Source organism: Larus michahellis, chromosome 18 (genome assembly GCF_964199755.1).
Source record: "Larus michahellis chromosome 18, bLarMic1.1, whole genome shotgun sequence".
Classification (NCBI taxonomy): Eukaryota; Metazoa; Chordata; class Aves; order Charadriiformes; family Laridae; genus Larus; species Larus michahellis.
In genome coordinates, this window is record NC_133913.1 from 3,901,320 (window position 1) to 3,913,559 (window position 12,240).

General features: G+C 63.7%; 1 protein-coding gene and 1 long non-coding RNA gene across 4 annotated transcripts in view; one reads left to right on the plus strand and one right to left on the minus strand.

The window, feature by feature from the left end:
• KCNH6 (potassium voltage-gated channel subfamily H member 6) overlaps window positions 1-3,926 on the minus strand; it is a 34,298-nt gene extending 30,372 nt beyond the window's left edge. For both annotated transcript variants that reach the window (XM_074562029.1, XM_074562028.1), the window contains exons 1-2: window positions 3,721-3,926; window positions 351-581 (exon numbers count right to left, since the gene is read on the minus strand). In XM_074562029.1, the coding sequence (XP_074418130.1) occupies window positions 351-581; window positions 3,721-3,796 (307 nt within the window). In that variant the 5' untranslated portion in view covers window positions 3,797-3,926. The remainder of the gene's footprint in view (window positions 1-350; window positions 582-3,720) is intronic.
• Window positions 3,927-11,487: 7,561 nt separating this feature from the next.
• LOC141732720 (uncharacterized) lies at window positions 11,488-11,978 on the plus strand. 2 transcript variants are annotated; one of them, XR_012584156.1, is made up of 3 exons: window positions 11,488-11,579; window positions 11,654-11,753; window positions 11,850-11,978. It is a non-coding gene; the product is annotated as an uncharacterized LOC141732720 (long non-coding RNA). The 2 variants fall into 2 exon arrangements; XR_012584155.1 differs by having other exon boundaries at window positions 11,828-11,943.
• The last annotated feature ends 262 nt before the right edge of the window (window positions 11,979-12,240 follow it).

Below are 12,240 nucleotides of genomic sequence, written 5' to 3' on the forward strand. Positions count from 1 at the left end.
CCGGCTCCTCCGTGGGCTTCCCACGGGATCCTCATTCATGATGCAGGGATCCCACCAGTGATGCCACGGGAGCTCTAAGCCATCACAAATGAACCAATTCCCAAATAATCTGGCAACAACTTCCACCACTCGAGGTCCCAGCACCCCCAGTGCCCCATCACAGCAGAGTCAGCTCCATCCCGCTGGGAGCCACCATGGATTCACCCTCGGCAAAGCCCCAGGTCTGGGTGCAATCCCAATGCCCTGGTGGCATCAGACCCCCTTCGCCTCCCACCGCCGGCTTCCAACAGCCCAAATCCCGCACAGGTGACGCCTCCCACCACCGGCTGGCCCCAAAAAGCGACTCTTACTGTCTTTGCGGTAGTAGAGGATCTCGAGCTTGCACTCCTCGGAGCCGAGCAGGGCCTGGGTGAGCTGCGCGATGGAGCTCTTGGTGGTGTCGGGGCCGGTGAGGAAGTCGCAGGTGCAGGGTCGCTGCATCACCTCCACGCGGGAGTAGCCAAACATCTCGCAGAAGCCGTCGTTGCAGTAGATGATGGCGCAGTTCTCCATCTGGGCGTTGGCGATGAGGAACTTGCGGTCTGCGGGGAAGCAGGAGGCTTAGGAGGGTGGTGGGGACCCGCAGGGACAAGGGACAGCTTGGGCAGATGGGGAGGGTGCTTGGGCTTTTTGACGCCACCCGCCCTGGGGCTTGTGTGGGGACGGGCTCCCCAGGGACACCGGTGACAGGTCTGGGGGGAGGATGGCTGGTACCAGCCCACACCACCCTGGGTGCTGCCCTGCTCTTCAGAGAGAGAAAATTCACCCAATTTCATGTGAATCGGTGACCATGGGGACAGGGGCACCCAACAGAGGGGTCCCCAGTAAAGGCAGTTTTTGCTGGGGTGGGCCCACCCGCACGGCCTCGACGTGTCACCGCGCGCACGTGGGGACTCGCTGCTGTCTGATACATGGGCGATCTGTCCCCAGCCGGCACCGCAGGCAGAGGGAAGAGCTGCAGCGTCCGTCCTTCCTCGGGAGCTTATCAGGGACCTGAGTTATCTCGGAGACTTCCCACCCTTGCTCAGATTTGACTGAAGTCAGGCAAGGGGCGAGAGGAGGAGTGAGCGTGAGGCCTGGCTTCGCGGCAGCCGGGTGAAACCCATCACACTAATGATTCTCCTAATGTTTTATAGGATAATTGTGCCTTCGGGCTGAAGCTGAAATCCAGACCCCGCTGGGCTGCCCGGCCCCTGTACTCGAGAAGAAAAGCGCTCAGGTGGAAGAAAGGGGAAACTGAGGCAGGGAGCGGTGCTGCCCCATCCCCTCCTGGTACTGCAGCCACCCGGGCTGGGCTGGGGCTGGGCTCGCTGTCGTGCCAGGGTGTGTGGCAGCGCTGCCCAGCCCACATCGTCCAGCCCGGATGGAGCCGCTTCCGTCTTTATCCTGGGGGAGACCCATCCTAGAGCTTCGATTTGGTTTGATTTGTGCTTTTTCTCGAGGAAACTGGGGGCTGCTGGGCTGGGGAGGACCCTCTCTAGGACAGATTTGCTGGGATGTGACAAGGGGCTGCAGATGCTGATGCGATGGATGCTGCTCCCCGCCCCCCCTGCAGCATCTCCCTCAGCGTTTGGCATCGGCTCCGGGCTGGAGCCGGAGGCTGGTCGGAGCAGAGGGTCCATTTGGAGGCTGCCGCCCAGCCCAGACCCCAATTAATCTCCTGGATTACCCAGGAATGGCATCTGCAGCCTGCGCGCTCCAGAGCCCCGCTGCGCTCCTGCCTCGCGGGGAATTTCACCCAAACGCAGGAGAAACCTCCGCATGGCTGCGGCACCCAGCGCCCGGCTCGGTGGGGTGGGGGGACCCCTCCTCGGCACATCGGGGCTCTCCCTAACGTCACCTGCAGAGTCCCCACACTGGAGGATGCCTCCCAGTAAAACCAGTGCCCCCCCAGGGATGCCGCACCGAGGTCTCCCGCTTCATCCCACCCTGTGACATCCCTTGGTGGCCCTTTGTGGGGGACTCCCATCCCAGCACCTTTCCCTCGCCCACGCTGGGCTGACGCTGGCGCCAGAGCTGCAAACAGCACAAACCACCGCGGCCAAATGTTTCCCAGTTCCCTCTTCCCGATCCTTCTCTATCCAAATCACTCTGCCAGCTGGAAGGCGGCACAAGGAAGGGACCTTCCCTCAAATCCTCACTCCTGGGGCGCGCTCCCTGCCTGTGATGAAGGTTTCCCCATCCAGGGCCAGCGCCACGGGCCGGATCCACGCTGGATCCAGGCTGGGCTGGCGCAGGACAGGATTTACAGGGCTGGTGGTGCCGGAGCAAGCTGTGCCGAGCGCAGGGGATGTGACCAAGGCCGGGATGGGAAGGAGCTGTGGAGCCAGGTCTCTTTGGAGGGGATTTTCACCCCAGATTTACTTTCTGCCCTGCCCTCACCTGCACATTTGCCCCATGGTACCGGAGCTCTGCGCCAGCCCTGGCAGGGAAGCGTTAGGCCTCTCCAGCTCCAGCGGGGACTCACCGGGTGCAGCTGCACCCATGGGAGCTGCAGGGAGGGGGGGCGTGTAGGCACCCATGAGATGGGAGGACGTGCCGCTGGTGACAGTGATGTGACCGGAGGGGGGGCTGGTTTGGTGTCTCCCAACACCTGTCACACCGCAGAGCTGTTGCAGGGGAGCGCGGGGCGATGTTTGGGCAGAGCCCAGCTGGTGCCCGACATGGCTGGCAGAGTGCAGGCAGGGAGCAGGCAGGGAGCAGGCAGGGAGCAGGGGGCCTGGCCGCTTCCCCGCTGGCACGCTTCGCCGCGTGCCCCCGCTGCTCCCCAGCCGCCGCTCCCCAGCGGGGACTGATAGGAACCAGGGACAGTTTTTCTCGCTTTCCGTCCCCAGGGTCACGTCACTCACTGCCAGGGCAGGCAGCGCGGATCTGGCAGGGATGGCAGCGCCAGGGATGTTTGCCCACCCGGCAAACTTGGACACCGGAGAGAAAAACCACAGCGAGCTGGGGCGGTGGGGGGTGCACAGCTCCAGCGCCCCACAGCATCACCCTGGGCACTGCTCTTGGGTGACCCCAGTCCCCTGTGCCCCCTCCCCTCGTCCCTGCCTGCGTCGGGGGGACCCATCGGGGTGCCCAAACTGGGAGCGAAGCCCCCGCCGCCTCCACCCCACAGCTCCCCCCCCCCCCCCCAGCCCCACGCAAACCCCAGCCCTCCCCGACGCGCACGAACTCTTCGCTATATTCGCCACGAAAACCAGCCCCAAAAAATTCATATAAAGGGATTACTCCGAGCAACAGCAAATGGCAACATCTCACCAGGGACGGCTGCCTCCGAGCAGCGCGGAGTTGAAGGCAAACAGGCAGCGAGCCCGTCCGCGCTGGCGCACCCCCCTCTCCCCCCGCCCCGCCACCCCGGGGACCCCCCTCCCCGCCCGGGGACGACGGGGGGCCGCGGTGTCCCCAGCCCCCGGGGGACCCCCGTGCTGGGACCGCTCGTCCCCCTTGTGTCCCTGTCTATAAATACCCGCGGGGACACTGCCTGGCTGTCACCCACCCCTCTCCCCCCCACCCCCCCCGGGGAGGTCACAGGGGCGCCTTCATTTCCCCGGGGACACCCTGCGGGTGCTGCCCTCCCGCCTGTACCCCAGCCCCCCCCCGCTCCCCGCTGTGTCCCGAAGTTGGGGGGCCGCCCGCAGCCGCGGAGGGAGCGGGAGCGGGGCCGGGGGGTGCGGTACTCACTTTGCCCTTCAAATTTGCGGATGATGGTGTCCAGGTAGGTGTTTTGGGGGGCCACATGGCCCCGGCGTACCGGCATCGCTCCGCCGCCCTGAGCGCCCCGGGAACGGCGGAACTCGCGGCGGGGGCGGCTCGGAGCGCGGCCCGGCCCCGGAGCGGCTCGGTACGGCCCGGCACGGCGCGGCCCCGCTCCGCCTCACCCCAGGGCTGGCCGAGCTCTGGAGCCGAGCCGGCCCGGGGCTCCCATGCTCCCGGTGGCCGGAAGGGGGAACCCCTCCGCCCGCCCTGCCGCGCCCGGCTCCGGGCGGGGGCGGCCGGGGAGGGTGAGGATGGAGAGGGGAGGGGGGAGGAAAAGGGGGGAGGACCCGCTTGAAAGGGGGAGAAAATAATAGAATAAAATAATAAGAGTAGAAATCCCCAAAGTGCTTAGTCACCGCTGTCCCGGCCCGCCGGAGGCTCCGGGGGAGCTCTCAGCAGCAACAGCTGCCGGCCGGGGAGCCGGCACCCCCCGGCGCCCCCCCGGTCTCCCCGGTACCCCCCGGCATCCCGCGGCACCGGCACCCGCACGGCACCGCCTGGCACCGGCCCCGCAGGCGGGGAGTGCTCCGGGGCGAGAGCGGGGGGGTGGGGGGGGAGCAGGTGGGTGCTGGGGAGGGGAGGTGGGGTGCTTGGGGGGCTGGGGCGGTGGAGGTGGGGGCTTTGCGGGGGCTGGGACAGGGAGTGCAGGGGGGGTGGATGTGGAAGCTTTGGGAGGCCGGGATAGGGAGTGCTGGGGGGTGGAGGTGGGGTCCTTGGGGGACTGGGACAGGGGGTGATGGGGAGATGGAGGTGGGGTTCTTGGGGGGCTGGGAGAGCGGGTGATGGCGGGGTTGGAAATGGGGTCCTTGGGGGCTGGAGTAGGGAATCCTTTAGGAGATAGCGGTGGGGGCCTTGGGGTTATGGGGGGGATGGATGTGAGGTCCTTGGGGGACTGGGGCAGGGGGTATTTGAGAGGATGGAGGTGGGGTCCTTGGGGGGCTGGGGCAGGGGGCACTGGAGGACTGGGGTATTGGGACAGGGGGATGTGCTGGGGATGGGGGGGGATTGATGGGAGTGCAGGTGAAGCGTGCTGGGGGCGCTGGGAAAGGGGGTGGTGAAGGAAGGGGTGCTGAGGTGCTGGAGGGGGTGGTGAAGGAAGGGGTGTTGGGATGCTGGGAGGGGGTGAAGGAAGGGGTGTTGGGATGCTGGGGGGGGTGCTGGAGCAGGAGGGGCTGGGGGGTGCTGGGAGCTGGGAGGCGGGGATGGTGAAGGAGGGTGGTGATGGGGTGCAGGGGGTGGTGGAGGAGAGGGTGATGGGGGGCGCTGGAGTGCCGGGGGTGGCAGAGGAGGGGATGCCGGGGTGCAGGTGGGTGGAGGGGGGCGTGCAGGTATTGCTAAGGTGCAGGGGGTGGGTGTGTGTGGGGGTGCAGGGGCGGCGGAGGAGATGCCGAGGTGCAGAGGCAGAGGAGGGGGTGCCGGTGGGCGCAGGTGTGTGTGTGGGGGGGGAAGTGGGTCCAGGGGTGCAGAAGCAGAGAAGGGCGTGCTGAGGGGCGCAGGGTGCGGAGGGGGGGTGCAGGGGTGCAGCAAGGGAGGGGGTGCCGGTAGGCGCAGGGGGGCAGAGTAGGGGGTGCGGGGGGGTGCAGGGGGAGGAAGATGGGGTGCGGGGGCACGGAAGAGGGCGTGCGGTGCCGGGGTGCTGGGGATGCTGGGGAGGAGGTCCTGGGGTCCCGGAGGGGTCCCGGGGGGTCCTGCGGGGGTCTCGGGGGGGGCCGGGGGCCGCGGGGCGGGCGGGGCCCCGCGCCCGGCGCTGTCCACTGGAGGCGGTGCTGAAGGGCCGGGCCGGGGGGGGACGGCGGCTGCTGTTATGGGGGGCGCTTGGCATGGGGGGACCCGGCCCGGCACAGGGCTCTGCTGGCACGGAAGGTCCCTGGGGGACATGGAGGGTCCAGGGGGTCCTGGGAGCTCTGGGGGATAAGGAAGGTCCAGGTGGTCCCGGAGTTGTGGGGTCACAGAAGATCCCGGGGGGTCTGTAGGGTACAGGGGTCCCCGTGGGTACCCAGGTCTCTGTGGGACACAGGGGTCCCACGGGGATGCTGCCCTGCTGGAGAAGACTTCAGACTAGCCCCAGGTTCAGCTGTTCTCCTGCCCACCTCTCCGTGCCCCCCAGGGGTGAAGGCTGAGGGGAGCAGCTCCCTTTCCTCCCTGAGAAATCCCCTCTGGCCGGCCCTCTTCTCCCGGGGGCCCACTGCTAAGGACAGTGTCCACGGAGAGGCTTTCTATTATTATTTTGTTATGCACAATTTTTCAGGCATGAAATTGGTCTAAGAGGATTATGGTCCATTATCATCAGCAGGAGTGTTTTGCTGGGATTTTCAATTAATATTCCAGTATACCTCAGCAATACACATGGGGGCCAGGCCGTGCCCATGGGGCACTCGACCCGCAGCGTTGCCTGCTGGAGTTGCCTCCTGTCCCCGGGCCAGCAGTGCGAGTGGGTGAGCAAAGGCAGGTGGCCTGAAAGCCCATTTCAGAGCCCTGGTGCAGCTTTTATCTCCGTCTCTCATAGAAGTAAGCCTTCCCCCAGCGGAGAAAAACTTGTTCTATTGTTGAAGAGGGTGAAAAACCCATTATCTCCCCCCATCCACTCTGCGCACTGCCTCTGCCGTGATTTACTGCGAGTCGTGGAGGATGTTTTGCTCTATATTACACAGATGCAGCTTAATAGCATGGGGGAGGGAGAGGGACATGGAGTCCAGGCTCCTGCCTTCTCTGTTTTCTTGTTGATATACTGGGTGACTCGAGGGAGACAGCTCTGTGCTGCAATTTCCGTGCTAGAAAATAGGGACGCTGGTCACTCGGCCTTGTGAAACCTCTCCGAGATTCCTGGATGACCAATTCTGCAAGGGAAAGCAAACTATTATTACTACAGCTAATATGACCATAATTATGATTATTAATCATCAGGCAGTCAGGATTTAAGGTTGGCCTCCTGCCCTCCTCTCATCCCATAAATCAGTCCGGGATGTTCATGGACACATCACGTGGACGCGGATGTGTCTGATGATAAGGGCACGTGCTGGCTCCCAGCCCTCCCCGGCGGGGAGCGGGTCCGCAGAGCGGAACACAGGGGCGCCAGCGGGGCTTTGGGCATGGGGCAGGGCACAGGCCCCCCCTCCCCAGCCCCTCTGCCAGGGCTGGGCCCATGGAGTGACCCCAGGAAGGCTTGTCCTGCTCTGGGTGTGGCAGTGGGGCCACTTTGATTCCCCTTTCACCAGCCAGGGAGTCTCATCCCATCGCGTGGCTGATGGAAGAGCCTCTCTTACCCACCCGCTTCCCCACACAGCCCTCGCAGATGGCGTTGAGTCATGTCATTCCCTCCACGTTATTGTTGACTAAGCTCCAGGAGCATCCCAGTGTCCCCATGGCTCTTCTGACCCCTCTATGGCTCTCCCCATTCCCCCATGACTCTCTCCATTCCCCTATGGCTCTCCCAGTCTGCCCACAGCTCTCCCAGTCCCCCCAGTGCACCCCTGCAGAGCCAGCTCATCCACGAGGCTGCCGGTCCATGCCCTGCCTCCCTGCCCTCCTTGGAGCACTTTGTGCCCAGACTTCTTTCAATTCCCTGGGTCTTAAGCATATGCTTGCAGTTAATCCTGTGCTTACATTTTATCCCAAAGAGGAAGAACTGGGGTCTCTGGGCAAATTCTCCTGCTGTTCAAGGCAGCTGAAGGGCTCCCTCTAATTCAACCGAGCAGTAATCCTCTCTCTGCTGCCCTCCTCTCCTCCTCCTGCTCCTCCACTCAGTTCTTCCCTCTCCTCCTCAAGTGTTTTTGAGGTTCTGCTCCTTTCCCCATCTTTCCTTCCTTTTCACACCCCAGGGAATCAGTGGGAAACCACCCCATTTCCAGGACAAAAGGAGACCTGGGTGCTTCCCAAGGGTGTCCTTCCCCTCCCGGCTCCTGCAGCACAAGTGCATAAGGAGCCACCTGGGAGAGCAGGGAATTATAATCTGTGCAGGGAATTATTATAGTCTGTGCAGGGATTTATCACCCACCCGATGAGGGGCTGCCCTGGGAGGTGCAGGCGCGTCGGGCGAGGGGGTACAGCCGTGAAACGGGGTGTAGATTTGGGGTGGGAGGTGTGGGATGGAGGGGACGGGTTCCCACTGGAATCCCAACGCGGCAGCTGCCGGCTGACGCTTGCCGAGAGAAATGTTTGCCAACCGAGAGGCGGCGTTTCTCCACATTTCTGTAATTAGAGCCGCACTGCAAACACAGCCGGCAAGGGAGTGACGGGGCTCTCGCCGTCCCCAAAGCTGTTTGCAGCCACCAGGGCTGTCCCCAGACAGGGTCGGGTGTCCCGGCTGCCTGGCACGGTTCATGCCCCTGCTTTGCCCTTCACTTTTGGAAGATGCTCCAGGGATGTGACAGGGGAGGAAGGAATCGGGGCTGTAAGAGGGTTTTGCAGGGGGAAGGATGCTCCTTGTCCTGGCTCCCTCCTCTGCCCTGCCACTCCACATCCTGGTGTGGTTTTTCCAGGCTTTCACCGAGGCACTGTTTGTTTGCTAAGTATAAAAAAGAAAACGCACCCAAAACAAACAACGGTTAAATGTGCAGCCAAAATTAACCCTCATCAGCCTGGGCTTTCTGCCACGCCATCCCAGGGGAGGCCCGATGGGAGGCTGCAAACCTGGAAAGGACTCGGTGACATTAAACCAAGTCATAGATGTTATTTTCCGACAAGAACCACTTCCCACTTGGAAGTGGCAGAAAAAGCCGCGGGGACTTGGCTTGGGCATGCGGCACGCTCGGCTCACGGCAGCTACACCGGCATCCTGCCCGTCCTCGCCGCATAACGGGGGAAACTGAGGCACAGGGCAGGCTCATGACTCACCCGCCGTCCTTGGGGCCGGGAGGATGGATGGGGCGAGCGGGCGGCTGCAATAACTCACGGCGATGCTGCAGGGAAGGCCGGGGAGGGCAGGACACGGCCGCGGGAGGGGGATGCTGGCAGCTGCTGCAGCGGGTCTGTTTGGCTGGAAACCCTCCTGGGCACGGGGGGGAGAGCAGCCCAGTGCCAAGGGCTTGGCCGCATGCTCCCCCCCTGGCCTTCGGGGCGGCTGCGCCTTCAGTCTGCAGCAATTCTCTCTCTGCCGCCTGCGAGGCTTCGGCGGGGACGGTGTCAGCTCGAGCGGGAGACCCAAGGGGTGGGGATGGTCCCCACTGGCATGGGGACACGGGTAGAGACTGCTCTGGGGTCCTGCTGCCATGGCACCCTGAAGAAGTGGGGCTGGGGGATGCTGCCCATGCAGGGTGGGGACTCTGTGGGGGTGGGGGATGCTGCCCATGCAGGGTGGTGGCTCTGTGGGGCTGGGGGATGCTGCCCATGCAGGGTGGGGACTCTGTGGGGCTGGGGGATGCTGCCCATGCAGGGTGGGGACTCTGTGGGGCTGGGGGATGCTGCCCATGCAGGGTGGTAGCTCTGTGGGGCTGGGGGATGCTGCCCATGCAGGGTGGGGACTCTGTGGGGCTGGGGGATGCTGCCCATGCAGGGTGGGGACTCTGTGGGGCTGGGGGATGCTGCCCATGCAGGGTGGGGACTCTGTGGGGCTGGGGGATGCTGCCCATGCAGGGTGGGGACTCTGTGGGGCTGGGGGATGCTGCCCATGCAGGGTGGTGGCTCTGTGGGGCTGGGGGATGCTGCCCATGCAGGGTGGGGACTCTGTGGGGCTGGGGGATGCTGCCCATGCAGGGTGGTGGCTCTGTGGGGCTGGGGGATGCTGCCCATGCAGGGTGGGGACTCTGTGGGGCTGGGGGATGCTGCCCATGCAGGGTGGTGGCTCTGTGGGGCTGGGGGATGCTGCCCATGCAGGGTGGGGACTCTGTGGGGCTGGGGGATGCTGCCCATGCAGGGTGGTGGCTCTGTGGGGCTGGGGGATGCTGCCCATGCAGGGTGGTGGCTCTGTGGGGCTGGGGGATGCTGCCCATGCAGGGTGGGGACTCTGTGGGGCTGGGGGATGCTGCCCATGCAGGGTGGGGACTCTGTGGGGCTGGGGGATGCTGCCCATGCAGGGTGGTGGCTCTGTGGGGCTGGGGGATGCTGCCCATGCAGGGTGGGGACTCTGTGGGGCTGGGGGATGCTGCCCATGCAGGGTGGTGGCTCTGTGGGGCTGGGGGATGCTGCCCATGCAGGGTGGTGGCTCTGTGGGGCTGGGGGATGCTGCCCATGCAGGGTGGGGACTCTGTGGGGCTGGGGGATGCTGCCCATGCAGGGTGGGGACTCTGTGGGGCGGGGGGATGCTGCCCATGCAGAGTGGGGGCTCTGTGGGGCTGGGGAAGGGGTCAGCCCGGCCCACAGCCCCAGGTGCACCCCCCTACAACGCGGTGAGGGTGGGACCCAGCTGGGTGCCCGGGGCAATGCGTCCACAGGGGAGTGTGGCAGCGCCCGGGTGCCTGGCGCTTGATGAAGGATGGAGGGGACATCGGGAGGGTGACGGTGTCATTTGGGCTGGACCTGGCACCTGTCCCCCTTGGTAGGGAATTGTAGCTAAGCCATGGGGCTGGGGGGAGCCTGAGCTTGCTTTGGGAGGGGACGCTGGGGTCCCCCACTTACACCTCACCCCCAAATTCATCCTTACCGCCCCGCCAGCCCTGCTCAAGCAGCAGGGAGGGAAGGATGGTGCCAGCCAGGGCTCGCAGGGGCCGATGCCAAGGGCAGGGAGCTGGCAGGGATGGGGAGTCCCTGGTCCCTACCACGGCTCACCACATCCCTGCGACACTTCTGCTGTCTCCTGGGACCCCCCCAGGCTGCCTCCCCCCATCTCCCCTGCCCGGGGTGGCCCCCGCTGATGGCCCCCGGCTGCTGCCAAGCTGCGGCTGCATATTTCCAGGCGCTCCTTGTCCCTGGGGAAGGGGAATGCGAGGAACGCGGCCCCGTGTACCCTGCCTGCTCCCGCCCGGCCACCCGCCGGCTAAGAATAGACCTGGCTTGGCTGGGCCCCTGCCAGCGCCGAGGGGTGTGGGAACCCCCCCCAGCCACCTTCCTGCGATGGATAATGAACATTAAAAAAATGGAAAACGGCTTTCTGTGGTGCCGAAAGGGTCCCCGAGCCGGTGATAGGAACTCAAGGTTTTTCTTGCTTTGAATTTGTGTGATTTTAAAGCAAATCTCCTCTCCGGGAGCCTTGTGCATGGGCAGGGTGGTGCAGGGCAGCCCCCCGCCAGCCTGGGGTCCCCGCTGCTTCCTGAGCTCCCTGTCGAGGAGTCACATGAATTGAGGAGGAATCTCCTCTTTTTTCCTGCTCTTTTCCTTTTTTTTTTTATCTTTCCCTCCTTAGGGAGTAATTTCGCTGAGCCTCCTAATTTCAGCAGAAAGCATGATGCAGGAGCCAGAAGGCAGCAAAATCTCTCCAGATGTTATCGCAACGGGGAAGGGAAATGATCCTCGGTTTAAAGGTATCTCGTAAAACATTGCTGCCGGCTTGGCAGAGCCCTCACGGCACCTGCAGGCCCTCGTTGCCCTGAAAAGCTTCACCTGCTCCCCCCAGGCTTTGGCCCACCAGCTCCATTTAAGGTCAAGGTGGGAGTTTCAGTTTCCCCCTGAGCTGGGCTGGGCGTAACCTTGTAGCCCCATCTCCTGGGTGGAACCTTGGGCCTGTGTTGAAGGTAGCTTGGTGTCCAGCTCCATCCTATCTGCTCCATGGACCTTGGACCTGTGTTGATGGTAACCTGGTATCCAGCCCCATCCCATCTGCTCCATGGACTTTGGACCTGTGTTGAAGGTAGCTTTGTGTCTAGCCCCATCCCATCTGCTGTATCTGCATGGACCTTGGACCTGTGTTGAAGGTAACCTGGTATCCAGCCCCATCCCATCTGCTCCATGGACATTGGGCCTGTGTTGAAGGTAACTTGGTGTCCAGCTCCATCCTGTCTGCTCCACAGACCTTGGACCTATGTTGAAGGTAACCTGGTATCCAGCCCCATCCCATCTGCTCCATGGACATTGGGCCTGTGTTGAAGGTAGCATGGTGTCCAGCCCCATCCCATCTGCTCCATGGACCTTGGGCCTGTGTTGAAGGTAACTTGGTGTCCAGCTCCATCCTGTCTGCTCCACAGACCTTGGACCTATGCTGAAGGTAACCTGGTATCCAGCCCCATCCCATCTGCTCCGCGGACCTTGGACCTGTGTTGAAGGTAGCCTGGTATCCAGCCCCGTCCCATCTGCTGCATCTGCACGGACCTTGGACCTATGTTGAAGGTAACCTGCTATCCAGCCCCGACCCATCTGCTCCATGGACCTTGGGCCTGTGTTGAAGATAGCCTGGTGTCCAGCCCTGTCTTCTGGATGGACTGTGGGCTTGGGTTGTCTATCTGTCTCTGAGCAGCAGGTCACAGCTCAGTGCACCCATCAGTCACCCTTGTAGCCGTGTCTATTCCAGGATAGAGTCAGCTTCTATGTGGATTCTCTGATGTCTAATTAGGGCTGAGCTTGTGTCGCGGTCCCTGA